The sequence below is a fragment of the Sus scrofa genome, chromosome 15, assembly GCF_054392235.1.
Source record: "Sus scrofa isolate SSC_HxYL_T2T_F1_AM1 chromosome 15, Sscrofa_HxYL_maternal_Yorkshire_Landrace_v2.0, whole genome shotgun sequence".
In the NCBI taxonomy this organism is placed as follows: Eukaryota; Metazoa; Chordata; class Mammalia; order Artiodactyla; family Suidae; genus Sus; species Sus scrofa.
In genome coordinates, this window is record NC_139397.1 from 97,954,868 (window position 1) to 97,981,282 (window position 26,415).

At 38.2% G+C, this 26,415-nt stretch overlaps 1 protein-coding gene across 7 annotated transcripts in view; it reads right to left on the minus strand.

Moving 5' to 3' along the window:
• PDE11A (phosphodiesterase 11A) overlaps positions 1-26,415 on the minus strand; it is a 427,800-nt gene that overhangs the window by 245,363 nt on the left and 156,022 nt on the right. For all 7 annotated transcript variants that reach the window (XR_014829804.1, XM_084999950.1, XM_084999948.1 and 4 more), the window contains 2 exons: positions 11,375-11,464; positions 6,385-6,525 (listed from right to left, as the gene is read on the minus strand). Coding sequence is in view for 6 of the 7 variants with exons in the window: in XM_084999950.1 (XP_084856076.1) it covers positions 6,385-6,525; positions 11,375-11,464 (231 nt within the window). In the remaining variant the exon portion in view is untranslated. The remainder of the gene's footprint in view (positions 1-6,384; positions 6,526-11,374; positions 11,465-26,415) is intronic.

Below are 26,415 nucleotides of genomic sequence, written 5' to 3' on the forward strand. Positions count from 1 at the left end.
CCTGGACCAGGCAACCTTGAGACTTTCTGCTTCACCTACTCAGTTTTCACTGCATTAGACAGCTCTCCCCTCCATTATGTGGGGCATGGGTGGGGTGATACATGGGAACATAAGACTGTGAGTATTTCTTCTTCTGTGGATTACAGAGCCTTATTTCTTTTCCGTGGCGTTTTCAGGTTAGTCTTTAACTGCTAAAAGGGAATATAAATCCATTTAGCAAATCCTTTCTCCTGATATCCTGACTTTCAAGTTCACTCTCCTGCTAGAAGGCCCAGTACCTACCCTTTTTCCCCCTGAGATGATAAATTCCTGACTCTCCCCGGGAGGAGAAGATGCAAGAAAACATAACTCAAAGGGAGAAAATTTAAACTTCATCAATTTAATAGTTGTGAAAATATGATCTCATTCATGTAACCATATTTTGATAAAAATCACTTCCTTTTATATTTGTTTTTTATTCTTTATTATTGACTTAAAATATATCAAGGATATTGTTCCTATAAATATAGATCTATGCCATCATTTTAAAGGATATATAGAATTTCATTATATGAAAGCTTTTTGATATTTGGATTATATTTTTACTACTATAAATACTACAATAAACATTCTTATCTACGTATTTTTCTCTCTTCTCCATCTCCTTCATTATGCTAAATTTTAAGAGGAGAAACTGCTGAGTGCAAAGGCTATGCCCTTTTAAAATTGAAATATATTTCACCAAACTTATATCCATAAAGGTTACCCCAATTTAAATTCTCATCATCTGTAATGAAAGTGGATATTTTCTCATATCCATACTCATATTCATTGTTATAATTCTTTTAAATCTGTACCAAGCTGATGGCTGAAAAATCATAAGTGTTTTAATGTGCTTATATTCCCTAAGGAATTTCATGTTTTAGAAAGCCTTACATACTCAATGACTATAAAACAATATTCACCAGTATTTTATATTATTTTTAAAAATATTAAATACTCTATCCATCTGAAATTTATATTGCCTTTATAGAAATAACACAAAAAGGTGGGCAGCTTATCTTTCAATGTCATGAGAGAATTAAAGGCCACCCAAGGATTATCTAGGATAGAGATCTGAAAACTACTGCCTATAGCCAAATGTGGCCCACCACCTATTTTTATAAATGATATTTTATTGGGACATAGCCAATATGTCCCAATATCCTCATTCTTTCTGTGTTGACTAAGACTGCTTTCGTGCTATAGTGAGGAGCTGCAACAGAGATAATAGGACTTACAAAGCCTAAAAAAATTTACTATCTAGAAATTTACAGGAAAAAATTTGCTGGATCTCAGTCTAAGGAAGGTATTACATCCCATCCTTGGTCCTCACTTATTAAAGACTCCAGACTTAGTAAAGTTACATGTTAATTTGTAGCTTTTTCTCTAGTAAAAATTTCCATCCTATGGAAAAGATAACCTCGAAGGTTATAGTTTATGGCTTTGTTTTGTTTCCAAAAAGTTTTGTCTCCGAGAAATCTTATCCTAACATTATCTATAAATACCTAAACTCTCAAAAGCTCTTTGGATGTTTTAACATCTGTTCATTCCCCCCTAAATTAATGAATTAAAATGATATTTGATATGTATTTATTTCATATTTACATGAAAAGCATGATTTCACTTTTTAGAAAATTATATTTGAACAAGTATGAGGTAAGAATCCAGGTTTTTGGATTTATTTTTTCCTAAACTGACAGCTGTTTATGTCCAAAACATTTGAAGAACAATCCACCAACCCCATAAATCTAACCTCAAATGCTTCCTTTGTCATATTGTGTATTGAATGTAAGATGATTCACTAATGAGATAATATAATTTGTATACTAATTATAAATTTCAAAGACCACAGACACGGCTGTACAAAAAAAAAAAAAAAGACATTTATATTTATTTTCCTGTATCAACTAAATTTCTTCTTGAGCCTCAGTTCTGCCTGCTGATGGAAGACAAAAGAGACAATTCTAGTTTAACTCAGCCACTTCAGATGTTCTCAGTTATTTCTCAGATTTAAGCTCAGTTAATACTGAAATTTCCACCAGGGTGACATGCAGCTTTTTGGCTTCTTTGGAGCAGAGAAGCTGATTTACAGTCATCCTCTCAACCCAGGCTGGCCTCTAAGAGGTAAGGCAGCCTCTCTGGTACTCAGCACAGTCATCCCTAACAGGGGAATGTGCTTAAATATCTACCTTTAGCTCCCCAGTCCTGGGTCACATCCTCTGTGCCTCCCTTATCCTCACAGTAAGGCTTCTTCCAGTCCCAGCCCTTGCTCTGTTACCTTCTATCAGGAAATGGGAAAACTGTACTTGCCCCTCACACTTCTGTGGGGTCTCGCTGTCCCATGGCTCCCCCACCCTCCATATTGCCATCTCCAGTCTTCTTCCCTGTCATGGTGTCTGGGGTAGCTTTCAATCCCCCACCACCACCCCCAGACCATCACCACCACCTCTACTATGGGCAGCCCGAGACTGGGCAGGGCTAGGAAAGCTGAGCTCTGCAATTACTCTTCCCTCTGACTCTCCCCACTGAGTCCAGGTGACTCACAAAGGCAAGAGTCTAGGGGTTCACCTACCCTCTTTCCAATCTACTGTTTTGGCATGGTGTTAGGCTTTGATTTTTTCAAGTGTTTAGGAAAGTCTGGCTCTTGTAAATGAAAAAGACTTTGTTTTTGAGAATAATTACTCTGTTATAAGTATTCTAAGCCCACTTTGGAACTCACAAACCCAGAATTTAGCTCATATTTCTGCAATCCCTTTCCTGAAGCAACGTAGTGGGCCAACTGGAGGGTTGAACAGAGGGGTGGCAAATGAAGGTCTCCTGATGATAATGAGGAGAGAAAGGTCATAAGTAGTAAGTGAAGGTATAACTGAATTCTGGATTTGCTCAGTGGTGTTGAGAACTTACACTCTTTAAAATTATCAAAGCATCTTTATTGTTGCAATATTTGCAGTTAAAAAGAAAAACACTCTCATTTCAAGTCTGAAACTCTCTAGTCCTCCAACACACTTTTGTTTCTGAAAAATAATTTTCTAAACTCTACCATAAAGAGCACTATCTTTACTACATTCTCACATGTATTCGGGTCTTTGGATTCTATTTTGTTCAGCTGCTTCTTTACAAGGAGTTAATCTCTACTTTTATAATATATTTTAACAGCTTCACAGGCAAAACCCCCATCTATTCTGCATCTGTGTTGCTTTTAAATAAAATTTCTGGCTAACTTATATGTTTATTTTTCCACATGAGCTTTTACAAATTAACAACTGTGTTGTCAAGTTCCATCTTTATTTTCTAATCTTTGGATAGGAATGCATCTAAGTGTGCTCTTAGTCAAATCAAACGAAATCAAATAGCGTTTACAGGTGTTGCTTGGGTCCTTCTCTGATAATCATTTGAACCCCTCATTAAATCTAGATAATAGAGGTTTTTAGTATTGGTCCAGCCACTCAGCATTCTGAGGTGGGGAGGAGGAAGCCCAGCCAGAGACCTTTGTGTTGGCTGTGCCGGCGCCAGATTTTGGTGTCTGGTGTCTCTTAGCTGGCTTCTACTCTTACACATGGTGTGACTGTCTCTGGTCTCCTTCCTGTCATTTCTAGCTAACAATCAGGGTAGTGCACAGAACAGAAGTCCCTTTAAGTCTGAAGTTTTGGGAAATCTTTGGTGAGAAGGGTGTCAGGGGAAAGCAGGACACTGACGGGTTTTCTGCATGGTGATGCCACATACATACACCACCCCCACCCACCCTCAACTCCCCACCACCTCCCCAGGCAGCAGCCTTTGAGGAAAATATCTTCACAGTCCCTGAAATGGTACCAAGTTACTCTCCTCTTTTTGCGCATAGTTCACTTTTACCCCAGACTTTATCCCTCTGGATTAAAGGAGTTCATCCTCACTTTGAGGGGGAGGAGATGGGCAAAGAGAAGAAATGATAAGCTAGCCCCAATTTGCTGCCCTGGCCTCACCTTTACAGTCTTAAACTGTTCAGCTGTAATAGTAGAGTCTTTTGAACTTTCAGTAACATACCAACACCTTTATTGCTTGTACCATCTAGTCCAGGGAGTGATTTCTGACCCCCTCCCTACTTTACACCATGAAGCTATCACTGTCACTGTTATTCTCTCCAGCTCTGCCCCCCTCCTTCTGTACCACCTTCTGCCATCGGCACTTTTTCTGCAACTGATTCGCTGAAGAGCAAGACAGTCCATGTTAGAAGATTAGCACAGATATGACCACCCTAAGCTGGTTTAAATTACTTCCATGTCTGTGTTAACTGAACTCACAAATGGTGAGCTTCTCTTTGCCCAGATTCCACCTGGCCCCGCAGCCACCTGCCCTCACATGGACCTGTGAGTGGCTTGGGAATCTTGGCAGCCAAAGGCCCAACAGCTGCCCCCTTCCTGTGTTTGTTCAATGAGAACCCCAACCCCCATAGCTGGCCAGACACCAATAAGCACCCCACCTCTTCCCACTCCTTTCAGGGGCTTTAGAGACAGGCGGTGGGGGAGACTCTAGAAAGTCACTCAACTCTGGGAGCCTTAATTCCTCATCTGTAAATGAGGATAATAATAATGTCTATCTCACAAGGATACAGTAAGCATTAAATGAACCCAAATGCTTCACAAAGCATCTGGAAGCACTTCATAAATACGGACTACTGGGGCAGGGGCAGTGTCTGTGTGTGTAAGTGTATGTGTTCTCCCAAGGTTCCACTGAATTTTACAAAAATCATGGGAAAATTGCAAGGCTACTGTTTTTTTAAACTACACCTGCTGAGTATAAATAACACCAGATTTTGCTAAGATAGAGGAAAACACTCCTAAACATTTTAAACCTATATAATTTTTTTAAAAACTTAATACTGTAAGTTTTACAATACTTATTACTAAATCTCCAAAATTTACCCTAAGGTTCCTAGTCTTTGAGGAAAGCAAACCTAAAGGCAAAGACAATAACCTTTTCAAAGTAAAGTATGGTAAGTATCATCCTCGGAAGTATTAAAACAACACTTAATTGCGAGACAATTCCTGGTCTTTGAAGAGCATTCACAGCAAAGATATTAAACTGCTACTGAGAGTTTAGACATTTAACTTTCGAGAAGTTAGATCGGTGATGATCATCTTTTCAATATTGTTGTGTATTTATGCAGCAGATTTGCCACAAAGAGCCAGAGGCCCTAATAGCACCTGAAAGGCAAGGTACAGGAGCCCCTATACCCAGGGGGGTGATTGCCCTTGGAGTGACAGGAGCCCCAGCGTGAGGAGGAAAGGAACCTCCTTCACATGACTGGTGTGCACTGTGCAAGTATCCATAGGTCCAAAGCAGCAGGAGAAGAACCTGGAAACCACACTCAGGCAGCAGCAGAACAGAGCTGCTGGAGAGCACAGCCCAGCTAAGGCTGCCAGCTCCACTCAGCTCAAGCGTAAAGGGCCCTGCTTCTCTGGGGTTTGTTTGCTTCCCCCACCTTGCTCCCATTAGTGGGCTGTGGGGCACTGTGTGGGCTGCAACCCATGCCCACCAGTGCTGAGGGCCTTACCTCGCTGGGTGGGTACATCGGGAAACTGGGCAAACCCTTCCACCCCTCAGTTCCTACACAGGCTGGGTGACATCTCTAAGGGCCCCATCAGCCAAAGAGTCTATGTTTCTCAGGTGACAGCAGATCAAAACTGAAAATGCAGGAGTTCCCACTGTGGTTCACTGGAAACAAATCTGACTGGTATCCATGAGGACACAGGTTCGATTCCTGGCCTCACTCAGTGGGTTGAGGATCTGGTGTTGTTGTGAGCTGTGGTATAGGTCACAGATCTGGCTCAGATCCCATGTTGCTGTGGCTGTGGTATAGGCCAGCAGCTGTACCTCAAATTGGATCCCTAACCTGAGAGCTTCCATGTGTCAAGGGTACGGCCATAAAAAGACCGAAAAAAAAAAAAAAAAAAGACTGAAAATACATGTAAACAAAAAACTTAATTCTTTTGTTGACATATAGATATTTATTCTCTAATGTCATACTCTATAGAAGGACTACAATGGAATCAATAGCATCAATTTCTAAGTAAATGGGCTCAGAAGTGCTGAGGACTGTACAGCTTTTATTACAAATACAAGTATGATAGTGAGTTGCTCATCTAGAACCACTGAGTATAACTCTACTACACTTTCCTTCTCCCTTTTGTCTCAAGCCTCTGCTAAGCCATATGCATAAGTTGTACATATCTTCTGGCAAAAAACTTTAATTTTAGAAAATGTCATCTTATGGCTAGAAGAGTCACAAAAGAGTAGTTCAAGTCATGATTTCACAGACTTCTTAATTATAATAAAACTAAACTTTATTTCATTAACACAGATGACAGACAAAAGATGACTTACTGGTGATTCGATGTCCTCAAGGAGTAAAACAGAACAGCGTTCACATTTCAACAGAGTTTGGGCCCGATGCATTATTTTTTTGACAATTTTCTCCAGATCAGTCTGTTCTTCAAAGAGGTCATTAACCACCTCTAGCAGAGCCTAGGAGAGAGACAATGGATGTAAGTAGGAGGTTAAAGGACTGAATTTTAAAATTGTTTTTTCTCTCAAAATTCCATTTAGTCTTTGCCCTAAAAAATATAAATGTATTTCTGTGGCTAATTTTTAAAGTGTTTATGGTTGTTTTGACATCTTTCCATCATTTTTCTTTTAAACACAATCTTGAATTGCAAAAGAAAACTTGTGAATAGTGCCAGTCCATATAATCCCATAAAAATTCCACAATAGTTATATGATTATATTCCATCTAGTTAATGACTTTGTGATCCCATATAATCTTTAGTGATAGGTTTCGTCCTTCTGCTGTAGTTTTTCTGGAATATGACTAAGTATAAAACCAATATTTTACAAATAACAAATACCTGAATTTCTCCAACACACATTTATTTCAGAAAATTACAAAGCATTTCTTCCTCACTATCAGGAAGAAATAGCTTCACGGTCAACCTTGAGACTTATTTTCACTAATACACATCTCTCACAGAACTCTGAAAGACATATAGTGGTGGAGGTTAATTAAGTTTCAGAGCCTTCAAATATACAAAACCCCATTAATCCCTCTACACAAGAAGTATTGCTTCATCCCAACCTGTCCAGGAGAACATTTAAACATAATTCTATATCTCAAAAAGAAAACACCATTAAAATTTGTTAAAACAACAGAATAAAAAGCACAAACATTAAAGAAAAAACTTAAATTTTAGCTTGCAAACTGTGTCCTAGTTTTAAAATGAAATTGTAATAAGCTGTCATTTTATCCACCTAAGTTAGCTTGCAATATCTGCATTGAAATAAAGTTTATTTAGAATTTTTAATTACATGGATATTTCCAGAGGTTGAAGAATAGTGGGCTATGTACAGGTGGTAAATATCGTGCCTCTATCAGAGGGCGATCAGAAAATTACACAGCCAGTGAATTGGCCAGAGGGCGCTTTATTCAACAGAATTTAATAAGATGTGCACTCTCCAGTCTGACCTCTCACAAAAGCATTTCATGGGTTTTCAAATTCACATCTCTTCAGGTAGATGGTGTTGACCAATTTTCAACTTTGATAATAAATTTGATTTGTTCTGAAACCATTTGAACATGTGAAAATTTCTTCTCTGTGTCTGTTCAGGTAGAAAAGCATTTGAATGAGTTAAAGGATCTATGAAATAAGTCTAGTTTACTGAGAACCTAAAAGAGAACAAAAGATCCTGGGTAGGGTTTGCTCTAAAGGGAGCTTGTGGATATGGCTGAGGGCCATGGATTGCTCTATGATCCCAAAACAAAGAGAAACACCGAGAGGTGAAAAAAATTTTAAGTGTATCCTGTCCATTTGGCATTTGGATAGCAAATCACTGTAAGAGGTCAATGTGCTATAATTTCATATGCAAATATAACATTAAAAATGAGGCAACTGTCTGCATAATTACCAACAAAATCCCCTGTTATTAAGGGAGAAGACATTATTTCCTTAATCATCCAGATTATTTCTTCAGATAGATCATATTAACTGAACAATTATTTAACTTTTCAATTTGTTGTGGCTGCGTGGATAGGGCCTCTGGGACCCGTACACAAGAACATTTATCTCAGAGGAAAAACTAATTGTGCCTTGAGTCTTGCACTGACAAATCACATTATAGTAATTTTATTGTTTCTAATTAAAAATTGCTGCTTTACTAACAAATGATAAAAGTTTCACAAATAACAATGCAGACTAGCTCCAGAACAGGAGAAAGAGAGAAGAAAATCTAGGATGATGTGCAATTCAATAGACATTGGAAGCCCTGCACACAGCTGAACACTCCCTGCTTCTTGATGTCACTTGTACTCCCTGCTCCTTCATCTCATGACCTTCTTTTTGCTCCTGGGCTCATCCTAGGACCTCCTCCCTTCTCTTATCTACATATTCTTCCACAGTTAACCCACCCGTACTCTAGTCTTAAATACTGTCTATATAGTGATGGCTCCTAAATATTAATCTCTAGTCTTGACATCTCCCCAAAATGTTAGACTCCTGTATTCCAACTGTTTACTTGTCGCTGGTACAAGCCCAAAGTTGTTGTTGCTCATTTGCCAAATCAGCAAGCCTTGTATATTTCACTGCTAATTTCTTTTTGGAAAATCTCTCACTTCTCACTGTCCAGCCACATTATTTCTCCTCCCCCACCACCAGCTTTATTGAGATATAGTTGACATACAACTTCGTATGAGTTAAGGTGAACAATAGTTTGATACACCTATGTATTGCAAAATGATTACCATGATAAGGTTAGTTAACACACGCAGCACCTTGTGTGGTAAGAACATTAAGATTTATTCTCTTAACAATGTTCAAGTATATAACACAGATTTGTTAACTATAGTCACCATGCTGAATAGTAGATCTCCAGAATTTATTTATCTTATAAGCAGAAGTTGGTACACTTTGACCAGCATCTCTCCTCCCCCCACACACCCCACACCCCAGCCCCTGCTAACCACTGCCTGTAACGTTCTTCCCAGATCTTGTGGCTTTTGCTTCTTCATTTCATTCAGGTCTCTGCTCAAATATCATCTCTTTATAGAGACATTCTTGATCGCCTTCTGAAATAAACATTCTCCCAAACTATCCTTCAGCAACTGGGCTCTAATCCATTATCTCACTTCATTCTTCTTTATAGTACTTATCACTACTTGGTACTTTTACTTTTCATTTGCTCGATTGTCTATTATCTATCATTTCCACTAAAATAGTAAGTTCTAGAGTTCCCGTCATGGCTCAGTGGTTAATGAATCTGATTAGGAACCAAGAGGTTGAGGGTTCAATCACTGGCCTTGCTCAGTAGGTTAAGGATCCGGTGTTGCTGTGAGCTGTGGTGTAGGTCGCAGACACGGCTCGGTTCCTACGTTGCTGTGGCCCTGGTGTAGGCCGATGGCTATAGCTCCAGTTTGTCCCCTAGCCTGGGAACCTCCATATGCTGTGGGAGCGGCCCTAGAAATGGCAAAAAGACAAATTAATTAATTAATTAATTAATTTTTAAAAATGATAAGTTCTGTGAAGGAAGGGACTTTGGAAGACAGTGTCTAAAGGCTACCACAAAAGGAGTTCTCGTTCCTATTGTGGCTCAGTGGAAACGAATCTGACTAGCATACATGAGGATGCAGATTCAATCCCTGGCCTCGCTCAGTAGGTTAAGGATCTGGCATTGCCACGAGCTGTGGTGTATGTTGCAGACTCAGCTCAGATCTGGTATTGCTGTGGCTGTGGCATAGGCCAGTGGCTACAGCTCTGATTTGACCCCTAGCCTGGGAATCTTCATATACCACGGTGTGGCCCTAAAAAGACAAAAGACCAAAAACTAACTAAATAAAGAATACGACAAAACATATATTTGTTGAATGAGTGAATGAATACATGAGGAGTCAAAGATTTAAAATGCATGACATGTTCTTTATGGAATCCAATAATGGAGATGAGGGCCATCAATAAATATTATGCAGTATGATAAGTGATCACGATGAAACAATGGCAAAATAATATGCGAAGAAGGAAAGGTTGACTGGAAGATGGAGCTGGGGCCAGAAAGAAATGCAAGGCAAATGGCAATGGAAGGAAAAAGGTGGACATGGGGCATTGAGGGCAGAGGAGACATGTGGCTAAGGCAATGAGAAAGTGAAACAGATTGTCTTCTGGAAACTGGGGACTATATTGCTAGAGTGTCCAGTGAAGGAAGGAGAATAGCAAGTCATGGGGCTAAAGAGGACAATAGGACCCACGTTGGAGCACAGGAGTGGTATGCTGTGCTAAAGAAGATCGCTGTAATCCTCAACCGTTTCCTGCGAAATATTCATAAATCATAATGCTTAGCAAAGGAAACTTTTAATCAATTTGATTACCTATTAACTGAGGGTTTCCAACCTTTTTGAACATCTTCTTGTTAAGTATATTTCTAAGTGGTGACAGTAATTTTCCTATATTTAAAAGTATAGTGAGCCTAATATAATTTAATCTATGTTTGACCATTCAGTAATTTTTTGAACACTAGGCTTTGTTTTTGTTTTGTTTTATTTTCTACTATTTAACTCTATGATTGGTAAAGGTACATGAGATCAATCTCTCTATGTGTGTTTCTTTATAATCCTATAAGAGGACTTTTGCAGCATTACTGTCCAGTTATAGTAATGCTCTTCCAGGAAAATTTTCAATTCACAAACAAAATTTGTGAGGTGGGGTGAAATCAATTATAATATACCTTGCTTCTTTTTTCTTTTTGCTATTTCTTTGGGCCGCTCCCGCGGCATATGGAGGTTCCCAGTCTAGGGGTGGAATCGGAGCTGTAGCTTCCAGCCTACGGCAGAGCCACAGCAACACAGGATCCAAGCCGCATCTGCAACCTACACCACAGCTCACGGCAACGCCGGATCCTTAACCCACTGAGCAAGGGCAGGGACCGAACCCACAACCTCATGGTTCCTAATCGGATTCGTCAACCACTGCGCCACGACAGGAACTCCTATACCTTGCTTCTTAAAGGAACTAAATTGTGAAAATATCCCAAAAGCATGTTATTGTTTCAAAGTTATAAGTAAGAAAGAATATACCTGCTGCCCTGAAGTATAGATATAAAATCAATTTCCTTTTAAAAGAAGCTATTCCCCCAAACAACAATAGAGAATTTACATCCACTTCCATTTGAGTTTATTACTTAAAGGGGATCTACAACCATCAACTTGAAAGATTACACAAATAAAAAAGATTCCTGGACTATTCAAAGATCATTTGCTGTTTTTAAAAGACATAATGATTCACAGACACCTGAAAGAGAGCTTTGAGGGTTGTCAGCAATGCTTCTTTCTACTTACCCTGCTTCTTTCATATTCTTTCCTTGAGGCAGCAAATAGCTGAGCATTTGATATGGCAATTCCGCAAAATGGAAGATACATCTGCATAACCTGGGGGCAAAGAGAGTGTTAAGAACATTAAAACATAAAAATGTGGACACAAATTCCACACTTCCTACATATGCCTGATTATAATACTTTCTTTTCGACCACAGAGATTGAGTATGCTGTTGTTGATACTAGTATACTAACTTCAGAAGGAATTTTTTCAGAGTTAACTACAAGATGGTCTCAATCAAGCTTTAACTAGGGACAGTCATATCTATGAAGACAAAAGTGAAGCAACAGACTAGGATGGCTATGATACAGGAACTGTGTTTAAATTATCTTTGTATTCCTTCCTTGATCAATGAAAAATGAGTAAATGGATGGACTCTGATAAAGCAAGTGCCCACACTCATACTTGAAGGTAAGAAAGATATAAGCCAATTTCTTTGTACAGATGTATCTATAGCAGGGATCTCAGTTGACCCTAGAACTGTCAGCTTCAGACTTAGGTATGCCTGTATGGTGGGCCCAATAGTTACTTAAGGGCCGGAGGGCAAAAGAGCTCAAACTGTACCCACTGCTCTATTGACATAACTAGACATGAATGCAAATTGGTGGGCTGTTTTAAGAAAGGCTGGGTGTCCTTTAAGAGAGCACCCCTCCTATGGAAAGAAGCAGCCAGGTGCCATGGGCCTGACCCTAACAAAGATTTTCTTATTACAGTGGGTCTAGATTTTCAGTACTACCTGGCACTCTCCCTCTAATTCATCTCCAGAATCTCTGATTCCAGAGAGAGAAAGAGAGAGAGAGAGAGAGAAAGAGAGAGAGAGAGAGAAAGAGAGAGAGAGAGAGAGAGAGAGAGAGAGAGAGAGAGAGAGAGAGGAAACGGCCCAAGCAAAAACTGAGTTATTTCTGTAATCTCTGCAATATAGGACATTGTGACAGGTGATATTGCTTGAGACTTTAAAGCAAAGGGAAATGGGCATGTGGGCATGTTTTATGTGATAATGTCTCTCTCTCTCACACACACAAACACACACCCACATACTCACACACTTATGGTAGCTTGTGAAGAGGTACAGAGCACTGGCAAAACCATGCAGTTCCTACCATGCCCTGAAGAGGGCAGTGCAGTGCCCACCGTGGGTGACAAGAATGCATGGGTGAGGGATGGAAACAGCAGGAGCAAATCTTCTCAGAAGCAGGTGTGAGACACCCTGGGACACCCAGAACAGAATTATCTGGAGTAGGAGGTGATTCTGCAGAGGGCTTGATAAAGGGTGCTTCACAATCCCTATCATTTCTTTCCTACTAAAATTTTGTTTTGGCTACCTGGACATACCAACTCTGACCAGGGATCCCTGAAGTATCTCAGAATGCTGTAGAGGTGAATACTGAGATAACCCACTTTTTACTGAGATACAATTAATATACAGTGTTATAAGTTACACGTACAACATAGTGATTCACAATTTTTAAGTTACTCCATTTATAGTAAATATAAAATATTAGCTATATTCCCTGTGTTGTACAATATATCCTTATAGCCTATATATTTTATACATAATAGTTGTGCTTCTTAATTCCCTACCCCTGTGCTGCCTCTCCCCACTTCTCTCTTCCCATTGGTAACCACTAATTTGTCATCTATATCTGTGAGTCTGCTTCTTTTTTGTTATATTCACTAGTTTGTTGCAGTGTTTAGATTCTACACATAAGTGATATCATACAGTATTTGTCTTCCTCCATCTGTTATTTCACCTAGCATAATACCCTCTAAGTCCATCCATGTTGTTGCAAATTTCATTCATTTTTTTTTACACCTGAGCAGTATTTCATTGTATATATATATATATACCACATCTTTTTTATTCATTCATCTGTTGATAGACGCTTAGGTCACTTCCATATCTTGGCCATTGTAAATAGTGTTGCTATGAACATTGCATCTTTTTAAATTTACATTTTTGTTTTCTTTTCAGATAAATTCCCAGGAGTAGAATTGCTGGGTCATATGGTAGTTCTATTTTTAGTTTTTGAGGAACCTCTATACTCTTTTCCACAGTGGCTGCACCAATTTAGATTTCCATCAACTGTGTCTGAGGGTTTCCTTTTCTCCACATCCTTGTCAACACTTGCTATTTGTGGTCTTTTTGATGATAGCTATTCTGACAGGTGTGAGGTGATAGCACACCTTTTCAAATAGGGATTGGGTAGTTCCCATTGTGGCTCAGTAGTTAGCAAACCCGACTAACATCCATGAGGATGGGGGTTCAATCCCTGGCCTTGCTCAGTGGGTTAAGGATCTGGCATTGCCATGAACTGCGGTGTAGGTCGAAGACACGGCTCAGATCTCGTGTTGCTGTGGTTGCTGTGGCTTCAGCTCTGACTAGACCTCTAGCCTGGGAACCTCCATATGCCACAAGTACGGCCCTAAAAAATAGACAAAAAAAAAAAATTAAATAAAATAGGGATTGGTATTAAGTAGAGGTAAAAAAATCAATGAATTGATTTTTATAGATCTTTTTAGGATACATTCCTTCACTGAACCTGATTCAAAACAAACTAATATTTAATGAAGACCTACTATGTGCCAGACACCCTCACTTCATGTCCTCATTTGAATCTCACAGACCTCCTCATGGAGGAACTTATTACATTTTAGAGATCAGAAAACCTGGTAACTTGCTCAGACTCACACAGTGACTTGGGTCATCTAATTCTACAGCTGGTGATCATTCCTTATAACATGGTGCTTCTAGAAATAGATGTTATTTCTGTCACCCCTCCTTCCCTTTCCTAACTACTCCTTCTCATGCCTTAGGAATGATGTCGATAAGCCAGTATAAAGCTGTTGACATAAAGCTGCCAGATATGCCAGATATTCTGCCAGAATTTATCTGCCTTTAGCCAGAATGGGACCACCTTCAACATCTCCTACACATACACAGAGCACCTTCCTTGCACTTTTTGGGGTTTTTTGTTTATTTGCTTTTGCTTTTGTATTTTTCTATCATGGAGATAGTGACTATGATGGAGGTGGAGGGGAGAAGATATAGGTTATTTAACTTAACTTTCCACTTCCTTCTTCCTCTCTTCTTCTCTCACTCCTTCCCTTTCTTCCACCCTTCCCTCCCTCCCTCCCTCCTTTCTTTCCTTCCTTCCTTACTATATTTATTTGCCTTCTGGGTCCAAGTAAAAGGTGGTTTATAGTTCAAGGGAGTAGGAAAAAAAGAATGATCAAATGAACATGTGAAATGTTTTCTAATATATCATAGGCTTGCTTTCATTCGTTTGTAAAAATTATATTTATGGAGCTCCAAGCAGTGTGTATAATTAAAGAGAGTCTGGGAGTTCCTGTGTGGCTCAGTGGGTTATGAACCAAACTAGTATCCAAAAGGATTCGGGTTCAATCCCTGGCCTCGTTCAGTGGATTAAGGATCTGGTGTTGCCATGAGCTGTGGGGTAGGTCACAGACATGACTTGGATCCCATGTTGCTGTGGCGGTGGCATAGGCCAGTAGCTGCAGCTCCTATTCAACCCCTAGTTTGGGAACTTCCATATGCTGCAGGTGCTGCCCTGAAAAGCAAAATAAATAAATAAATAAATAAAAATTCATTAAAAAGAATCTGAAATTTAAATCAGATGACCATTGTCCATTATGTGACTGTTCTGTGTGAAAGTCAGGTCACTTAACCTCTCGAAACCCATTTCCTTGTCTGTAAAATGCCTGGTTTAGTGGCTAATCTTTCTGGTCCTTTTCAGTTCTAGTATTTGGTGATTCTAATAATTAGAAACATCAGTGAGCTTCAAAATCCTATTTGCTAAAGAAAACAGTGCAATAAATTTGCTCACGTCTTCTTCAAGAAATAATCATTTTTATAATAGTAATTTATATTGACAAAGTCCTTGGATATGATGTTAAGCATTTTATAGGTAATATATCATTTGATCCTCACAACTGCATATCCTATATCATTCATTCCATTTTTCGGATGAGAAAATTGAGGCTTTACAAACTTATCAAAGGTATGAGGCGATATTCTCCATGTGTCCCTCACATTTCTGCACATCTTGCAAACAAAGGCACAGGCTTATCTTTCAAAGGTGTTTATATAGTGAACAGCCTTGCAAAATAGTAAAGAGCAGAAATGTTTATATGCACTATAATTAAGGTAATCTCTTTCTCTGCAATAGAGGTCAGGCAGGTTTACTGTCCATTATAAAAGATTTTGGTTTCCTACATTTGAGGTTCCTCTCCTGGAACACATGCCCTGTGAAATATGTGTGATGCTGTTACTAAATGTTTTATCCCAAGCCAGAAGCACCTGTTCACATTTCATTTAAACTGTTGTTTTTTTCCCATTTGTCTTGTAGTATATATATATATATATGAACACAACATAGTTACTTAATATTTGTAATTGTAAGGTAAGAGATCCATGAACAATTACTAAAGTCAATGTTAAATTTCTTTACTCTCTTTTTCACTGAGCCAGTTGCTACTGATTTTATTTTCTCATTCCATTGATTTTTCACCTGTACTATATTCCTTTGTTGTAGAGATTAAACAGAAATGTTATATACTTACTTAATAAACTCTAAATTTAAAATTATTAGTCTCATTACAAATAAGATAAGGACCTTGGAATACTTTAGCTCTCAACTTTCGTAGTATACATGTTACTTTCTTTCTGGTACTATCTTGTTTTGTTACTGCAAAGTGTACATTATTATTATTATTATTACTATTATTAGGCAATGCTTATTTTGAACTACGCACATGTTTACCAATTTTTTCCTCTTCACTTTGCCAGTTTCTCCTTCCTTCCTTCTGTGGTAATTTTCTTTCCTTTTGAAGACAATACTTGGGAATATTCTTTAGCATTGGTGGTAAAGTTTTGTTTATTTTTTATAAAAATGTCTTTTTTATTATCTTTTTTTTTTTTTTCTTTTTTGGCTGCACCTGCAGCATATGGAACTTCCCAGGCCAGGGATCAAATCCAAGCTGTGGCAATGCTGGATCTTTAACCCACTGTGCCACAGTGGTAACTCCTATTTTATGATCTTACAAGGTAATTTATTTGGGTATACTATTCTTTGACAACTATTTTCTCTCAGTAGTTAGAAGATACTATTTCTCTATCACGTGCAGTCGATGCTGCTAAAAAGTTGACTTCAACCTAATTCTTTGTAAATTCTCTTTGTTTTTTTTTAAACTCTTTATGTCTTTGGTGGCCAATTTGTACTTTTCTAGCCTCAATGAAATGCTTAATTGAATCATATAGAACTCTAATATATTATATAAGATATATAATAATTTTAGATATATATAAAACCAAAGATTACTGTGGATTAGGATAATACCATACCTTCATGACACTTTGCACACTGAGAGGAAATATTTACTTATAAAGGAAATATTCATTGGCACAACAATTCAACACTCTGGGGCTAAACTCAGTTTCATTAGGGATACTCATGTGACAATCTGAATGACTAATATGACTAATATGACTTTCTAAATAAATGTGCAGGAGAAGCACATTTTGAAAGAAGAGAGTAAGAAGAAGCTAAAGCAGTATGGAAATAGGAGATAATGAAAAACAAAATATTTTTGTATCTTTCAGTTCCAGTACAAAAGACGTCTTTTTTAAAAAAAGACATACTGCTCTATCCTGCTCTTTCTGCAGTTCCCCTCCTCCAAGAAAAGATACTAATTTGGCCTTCACCGTCTAGTTTCTGAATGCCAAAAGGTCTAAAAAGCCTTAATGACTAAGAAGCTAATGAGTCTGTACACCCTTGTGCAGCACTTTTCAGCTTGAAAGCACTTTATGAACATTGGCTAATTAATCTTTACAACATCCCACTCAGAAAGAGAGTTAAACTGAAAATCATTAAACAGTGTGAAAAAGTCACTTTAGCCCTGGAAACTCATGAAAAGTATCACTAATAAGCATAAAATCTGAGCACTGGGACCGTCCATCAATGTCCTAAAGAAAGGCAGTAGGTACTGAGCACTTTTAAACTCACAGACCACAGAGAAAGGCTATTCAAGCCCCATGGTCTGGTCTGGTCCAATTATACATCATTAAAGAAGACTGGAGGTCCACACGGGAGGTTCACAGTGAGGGGCCTGGGGCTACCCCCTTTATGGCCCCCACTCCTGAAGGCAGCACGGCTGGAGGGGCCACACCGCTGTCAGCCAAATTAATGGGTGATGGGTTTTCCCACCATCAGGCAACACCTCCTTTCTCTGGCAAATCCTGAGATTTGTCCTCTCAAGTCACTTCTGCCCTCAGACATTAACTATAAGGCAAAGCTGCACTGATTCAAGCCCCACTGACTTGAAACTGGGGGTGTTTTAATTGTTTGTTATTCAAAAGCTAAATAAATTCTTCAAGTAGAGTGATTTTGGAAAATGAGATATCAAAATAGGAAGCAGTCATATTATTTTCACATAATGAAACACTTTCTACATCTTACAGAAATAGAATATTTGAAATAGTAAAAAAAAAAATAATTTGAAGTTTTCTAGAGACACCAGAGGAAATTTTTGCTTCCAGAGGTATAGTTTGGTTTTCTGGAATTTAGTATCTATGCAAATTCAGTAAAGACAATAGGCCGGGTTTTTATTTCAAGAATCAGAGTAGGAGTTCCAGTGATACCTCAGCAATAATGAAACCAACTAGGATCCATGAGGACACGGGTTCAATCCCTGGCCTCACTCAGTGGGTTAAGGATCCAGCATTGACGTGGCTGTGGTATAGGTTGCAGACTCGGCTTGGATGCCTCGTCGCTGTGATTGTGGTATAGTCCAGCAGCTACAGTTCCCATTTGACCGCTAGCCTGGAAACTTCCATATGCCACTAGTGTAGCCCTAAAACAAACAAAGTATCAGAGTAATAAATGAATCTTGATTATTAGCTCACACCAAAGTATACACCCTTGGCTAAAGTGTGCCTTTTTTTTTTCTCTTTCTCAGAGCTGTGCCCTCTTTGAAGAAAAGTCTCCAAAAAACACAGAGGGGCATAAAGTCCCAATGGTGTTTTTTTAGAAAAATTGGCAGGGAATAGATGATCCAATTATATATGTATTTCCTGAAACTGTCCACTTTAAGAATTAACACTCTTAAAGAGAATGGGGTGAGGGGAGAATTTTATTCACAAAAGATGAGAGAGTGCAAGAGGGCAAATAAGGAAGGAAACATTTAATCTCCCTCCACTTTCCCCTCTTAGTTGGCCTCCAGAGGAATCGGAATGAGCACCCTTCCACTATTCTCACCTCTCTCTTTGAAGCTACTGTTGGCTAAAATATCCCCAAGAGGGCAACTTATCCATGGTAGACAGGCAGGCTCAGTTCAAGTAGCCATACAGCATTAAATACCTACTATTCTCTTGGACTTTCTAGAGGCTCTGGTCTGATGAGTACTTGCATCATGCAGGTACTAGTCACATCAACCAATAACCTTGTCTCGATTGGACCCTATTTCCCTCCCAGAAATAACCCTCTCATGTCCAGAGGCAATTCTAAATTCCCACGCTTTTATTCGGAAATATCCCATCAAAGGGAAGACCCTGAAAGAACCTATTTCAGGAAATGTGTCCATTCTAAGATAATTTATATTGTTAAAAAATTTCAACAGAAAAAAAAGGTACTCATATCTCCACCACTCAAAAGTAACCACTATTGGGGAGTTCCCGTCGTTGTGCAGTGGTTAATGAATCCGACTAGGAACCATGAGGTTGCGGGTTCGGTCCCTGGCCTTGCTCAGTGGGTCAAGGTTCCGGCGTTGCCGTGAGCTGTGCAGACGCGGCTCGGATCCTTCGTTGCTGTGGCTCTGGCGTAGGCTGGCAGCTACAGCTCCGATTCGACCCCTAGCCCAGGAACCTCCATATGCCGCAGGAGTGGCCCAAGAAATGGCAAAAAGACAAAAAAAAAAAAAAAAAAAAAAAAAAAAAAGTAACCACTATTAACATTTTGGAGATTTATTATTCAAGTTTTTTTCTTTCTCTTTCTCTCTTCACATAAACTTGAATAGGATAATCCTATATGTAATATTTTGTTATCTCCTTTTTTCACTTTTAACAACCAACTATCACTTATTATGACCAACTTTGTATAGTCCAGAAAAAGAAAATGAATATACAAAGAAAGGAGACTAGTGGTTGCCAAGGCTAGTAGTGGTTAATGAGATTAACTGTAAATGGGACAAGAGATCTTACTGGGGATATGTTCTAAAACTGGCTTATGATGAAAGTTGCACCCCTCATAAAGTTACTAAAAATCACCAAATTGTCCTCTGAAGAGGATGCACTTTGTTATATGTAAAACATGTCTCAATATAGCTACAGAATTACCATAAAAAATCCCACTCGTTGTCTAGATTAATATCATTGTCCAGATTAATATCATTAGTCCATCATCCATTGCTATACATTTAAGGTTGTTGCTAACTTTACACTAACAATCCTGAGGTTTAACATCCTTGCAGTTAATTCTCTGCATATTCCATGATTATTTTCATAAAGGCCTAATATTTGAATTTATTTAATTTAACACACATTTACATGGTATTTCCTTCGTACAAGACAAATACTCTGAATGATTTACTAATATTAATTGACACGTGTACACTTTTTAAAAACTCCTAATAGTAAGCATATTTTTAGTTTTTGTTTTAAAAAATCCAACAGAAGGGAAGTGCATACGTAAAATAAGTACAGATCACCCTTAATTTCCTGTCCTGCTATCCACTCCCCTCCCCAAGGAACAACCCCTGTTAGTATAAATGAGTATGCTACAATATAACCCAGTGAATACGGAAATAACTCAGTATCTTCTGGGTCTTTTTATGAATTGCATACATACAGTAGTTAGTTTGAGGGATACTGGTAAACACAAAGGGGATCAGACTCTTTATATTCTACATTTTCTTTTTCACTTGGCAACATAGCTTGGAAATCACTAATGTCAGTTCCAAAGAGATCTTAATTCTTTTTAATCTCTGTTGAATATTCTAGGAGATGAATGTACCCATTAGGAGACATTCACATTGTTTCTAAATTTCCCTATTACAAATAACACCACAGAGAACTTTCTTGCAAATATACCTTTGTGTACCTGGGCAATACTTCTGTTGCACAAATTCCTAGAAGTAAAAATTTAAGGTTGAAGAATATGTACATTAAAAAAAAAGGCTTAATAGTTACTGCCAAATCATCCTCCAAAAAAGCTGTACCAATTTATACTCCCACCAACAGTAATGCCCTACTCATATAGCATTAAGTATTGTTATCCTTTAAAATTTTGTCTACATGACAAATTAAACCAAATCAGTACTCACTTTTGTACTAACTTACATTTACTGGATTACTACTGCTATTGAACACTTTTCATAATTTGTTGGTTGTTTTTTTTCAATGTGTCCAATTTATCTTTCATTTATCTTTTACTGATATTCATCTATTTTTATTGCTTAGTAAGTACTCTTTATATTCTAAGAATATTAACCATCATTCATTTTTGAAAGTCATGCTTTTTTTTTTTTTTTTTTTTTTTTGGCTTTTTAGGGCTGCAGCTGTGGCATATGTAAGTTCCCAGGCTAGGGGTCTGCTGCCTATGCTGCAGCCATAGCAATGTGGGATCCAAGCTGCATCTGCAATCTACACCGCAGCTCACAGCAACGCCGGATCCTTAACCCACCGAGCAAGGCCAGGGATCAAACACGCATCCTCGTGGATACTAGTCAGGTTCGTTACCAATGAGCCACAATGGGAACTCCTGAGTTTTTCTTGATAATTAGAAACTGTCACTTATGTGATAGAGTCCAATAGGCCTGCAATCTAGGATTGCTTTGTCTAAGATGAATAGATACCATGGCTCAGTAAACTTGGCCTACTCTCTCTCACTGTGGGAAGAAATCTTATAGCAATATCTACCTATATAACTCTGTCAAGGTTATTTTTGCAAGTAGATTGACCTACATATCTCAGCCTGCTCAGATGCTCTATTCGTTTTTGTAATTCAAAGCTTCTGTAAGAAATCAGTTTGGGCTAGAGTTTGATCCAGGCATTCTTGAATCTTAGCTATTAATATCATCATGATCTTCCCACTTATCAAGCACAGGCATAAATGCAAGAAGCTACACAACATAGCAATTTAGTGACAGTATCAACACCCTGAAGCTAGAAAAATTCTATTATATCACAATCAACGTATGAACAGAAAAATTCCTCTTAGACTTTTCCGATGAGAAATACATAAGTTTTTCTTTACATTTGAAACATATTCACATGATTTCTTGCTATAAGTAGCACAATCCTTCCTTTCACCATCTCATTTATCCAGTGCCTTTTTTGTAACTCATGGTTCTTAAAGTAGTGGATATTTCATATAAATAGAATCACATAATATTTGGCCTTTTATGTCTGGATGGCTGCTTTCACTCAGAATACTGTTGACAAGATTCATCCGGGTTGTAACATGTATCAGTACTTCATTCCTTTAAAAAATTTTTTTAAATCAATAGACTTTATTTTTTAGAGCAGTTTGCATTTTACAAAAAAGTTAAGGGAAATACTGATATTTCCCATATACCTCTTTCCCTCCCCCAACATCCACCATTTCCCCTATTATTAACTTCTAACCAACACAGTGTGGCACATTTGTTATAATTAGTGAGCCAATATTGATACATTACTGTTAACTAAAATTCATTGTTTTCATTGAAGTTCAATCCTTGAGTTGCATATTCTGTGTGTTCTGACAAGGGTATAATGATGTGTATTGACTATTACATTGTCATACAGAATAATCTGAATGACCTAAATATTAACATATCAAGTCCTAGATTGACCTCAACTCTGAATTCAACCCTGTTAACTAGACAGGTGTCAGTCTCTTTCTCTTATCTGTGTCTTCAGTGACAACCTCTGGGACGATCCTCAGAGATGGCTCTCTGGTGCTGGCCTTTTCTCTGTGCTCCACCTCCACATCACCATTTGCCTCCTGGACATTTCAACTCGGAGGTCTGTAAATTGCCTTAAACTCAGCATTCCAAAACCAAGTTTGTAATTCCAATCCCCTTCTCCTTCTGAAAAAAGAGCTTCCTCCTTCAAAATGTGCCAAAAGAACCATTAATGATTTAATCACCCAGTTCCAAACCCTTGAAGCCCTCTTTGATTGCTGTCCAATATAGGCATAAGCACATCATAGTAATTAAGCAATTTTTGAGGCTTCCATCTCCACACTATTGAGCTTCCCTGGCTCAGCAGTGCCATCTCTCACCATCTCTGGATTTTTTTTCACAGTAGCCCAGACCCTCTCATCCTCATAATGTGTCAAGAACTGAACAATCTCAGGTTTCCCATCCAGAAAAGTCATGAATTTAAACACACTGACTGTTCATCCCAATGTGTCCTGTTGTCATAAGTAAAGAATGTAAGAAATAATATAACTGCCTTACACATATTTAAAAAGTAGGTTTTTTCCAAGCTACTTTTGTGTGAGCATTTTTATACCACATACAGTAGTTTTAAAAAAATCTCATTAGAAGCTCATCAGAAAGTATCCAATATTTAAGACTATGGCTAGGTATTTTACAGATGCTTATGGAAGATGTGTAATAATCTCAAGGAAAATAGTGAGGAAATATAAAATTGCTATTCAGAGAAATGCATGAAACCCAGGGGGGATTCTTCTACTTATCTATCTTTTTTTCATTTTCCAAAAATAATTTATCATCAAAATGCAACACCAAAGACATAGATAATAAACCACACTATTTTTTAATTTCCAGCAATATTCTCCAGTGGAGAAGAAACAGAGAAGGCTATGAAAATATGCTTAGAGCATTAATATTTAATTAATGTAATAGGATCCTAAAATGAATATTATAAATGTAAAAGCCTTGATCAAATCCGTAAGTTGTATCTATGCAACTAAAACACAGAACTGATATCTAGTAAATTCAGGATGTTTTAGTGAGCTACCTTAAACACAGACAGCGCTCAAAGATTGACCTAAAAACAAACAGAACTTTGGAAGGGCTAATCGTTTATTACCAGAATGGCTTACCAATCCAAAGGAGGGAGGGGAAGCTTTCTATGTGGTTCATTAGTAGTTTAGCCAAAGTCTCTCATTTTGCGTCTCAGAAGAGTTTAGCTAGGAAACCGTCTTCAAAACCAAATGCGTTGCTGCCCCATCCTCACTTCCCACTTTCAGCCAGGTTCAGGCTGCTAGCAATACAGTCTCATTGCTTCCCTTAAGCACTGTTTCTCTTCATATTTCAACTATTTATTTTCAGGGCTAAACTGCATATGAATAAGCCCCAAAATACAACCCCCCCCCAAAAAAAAAACAGAAGGAAAGAATGAATAAAAATAAAAGCTGAAAATAATAATTGGGAAAACAACCAGCAAAACTGACAAATTATTCCAGAAATGGTTCTTGGAGGAAAAAAATCAATAAAACATATAAATCACCAGCTAGTTTAATCAGGGGGAAAACCCTACATATATGCTAAAACAAAAGTGATAAAAAAAAAACACAATCACAGCTGCTGAAAAAAAAATTAAATAACAAAGACTTCTACACCCAAACTAAGCTCATATATTTGAAAGTCTGATAGAAACTTGTGAATTTTAAGGAAAATACAAATGGACAAAATTAAATCAAGAATGAGAAAATTTAGGAGTTCCCGTTGTGGCTGTGTTTAACAAACCCAACTGGCATCCGTGAGGATGAGAATTCGATCCCTGGCTTTGCTTAGTGGGTTAAGGATCTGGCGTTGCCATGGGCTGTGGTGTAGGTGCAGCTCGAATCCTGTGTTGCTGTGGCATAGGCCAGTGGCTTCAGCTCCGATTTGACCCCTAGCCTGAGAACCTCCATATGCTGTGGAAGTGGCCCTAAAAAGATAAAAGACAAAAAAAAAAAAAGAGGAAATTTGAGTAGAACAATGACCACAGAAATAAATACTATAGAGTTTTTAAAGATGCTCCCGTGGTACATGGAAGTTCCCAGGCTAGAGTTTGAATCAGAGCTACAGCTGCCAGCCTACGCCACAGCCACAGCAACACGGGATCCAAGCTGCATCTGCGACCTACACCACGGCTCATGGCAATGCCAGATCCCTAACCCACTGAGTGAGGCTAGGAATCAAACCCGCATCCTCATGGATCCTAGTCGGGTTTGTCAACCCCTAAGCCATGAAGGGAACTCCCTAAAATGTAGCACTTTTATATTGTAGTTAATTTTTATCAATCTCTGTAATCCCGGATAGATTGTAAATTGCTGGAGGACAGAGACAATGGCTTACTTATCTTTTTGTCCTCCTGATACCTGGCACAAGGCCTAGTCCCAAAGTAGGACTTCAAAATGTTTCCACAGAATATTTTCAATATTCTTTCTGTTACTAGCAATGCCAACGAGATCTGGCATTAGCATAAAAAAGAAGAAATTTATGTGTCCACATAATAAAATGTACAGGAGTAGAAATAGCTCCAGCAGGTACTGGATCAGATCTTGAATAAGGTTATAAAATGCTGTCTCTCCTCACCTCTAATTACAGCTCTCCTTTATGTGGGTTTTATTTTCAAGCACCGCAGTGGCTCTAAATCATCATTCAAAGTAAAATTTCAGCAGGGTAGGAAGAGCTGCTTCTCCCTGACTGTTTACACAAGAATGTTGGGCTTGGCCTTCACTGGGGCCCTTACTGGATTACATGATCATTGCTGAGCCAGTCCTTGAAGACAAAGAAAACCAATCCTCTGACAGGACAGAACTGAGGATTAACATATGCTTGTTATTAAGCTTGAGGTGGAAATAAGGACTGAGAATGGATGATAAGAGTAGCCCTCTAGAGAAGAATCAAGGCCCAAATACCAAGATGCTAACTGCCCAAAATAAGCGTACACAGGTATTTTACAAAATTACTGGGGAAAACTATCATTAACTTTCCTGTCAGACAGTATTCTCATATTTCATAAATTTGAAATCTATCCCTGAAGATATGCTTGGGTTCTTGACAGCATCAGGTTTATGATTCTGAACATCCAGCAAAATACCTAGCACAGAGAGACTGTTCAAGCAATATATTTTTAATTAAATAAGAAGGATTTAATAAACAACATAGCTTATAAAATAATATCTAAAATAATGTATAGAAAAATTCACACCTAAATACATAACCAAAACAAGGAATAACAGAGATCTACTCAACCCTAAAGTGAGATTTATTATTTAACATGTGACCAAATAGGACATAACTTTTGTTTGCTTAAAAGAAAAAATATTTTCCCCATTTTCTTTTCCTTTAAAAGTTCAGAATATGGGCCACTGCTTTAAATTCTTGTCTTCACTTACTAAAATCAACTGCAATATGATCATGAATGAACCCAAATTGCATTTTGGACTTAAATCTATAAATTACAGCATCTGTGCCCATGATCAAATCAGAGTCTGGCTCAAGCTAACACTGCAGAAATGCTGACTACCAAGCAGGTTTCTGGCTGAGCTAAAAGCAATAATGCTATTTGTTTTGGTCTTAAAGGGAAGAGACTTTTCTTACAAATATCTGACAATCCTACTCTAGCAAGTAAGATTGATTTCATGTTTGCTCTAACGCTATCCATTGACCATGAGAGTTAGACAAGGCTGTCAGCTCAAGGAATGCATAAGATCCAATGTCAAATCCGCAGATGGAGGGTGAACTCTTTGATGCCAGAGTCAATGTTTTGATCAATTTCTTGTATCTCTGAAACAGGGCACAATATTTGACATAAAATTTTCTCAAGAGATAACTCTTGAATTGATATAAGCACACATACACCCATATAGTGTCTTTATGGCATTTATGTTTCTTCACATTCTATTTGCTGTCAAGCTTTCCTTTAGATACAACCCTTTACCAAGACAGCATGTAGCTAGTCTTCTCATGCTCAAACAGCAACCAGGAAGCTTAGCAGGCGGAGGTAGGCTGGAGCAGACAAAGGACCAACTTTCAGATTATACTC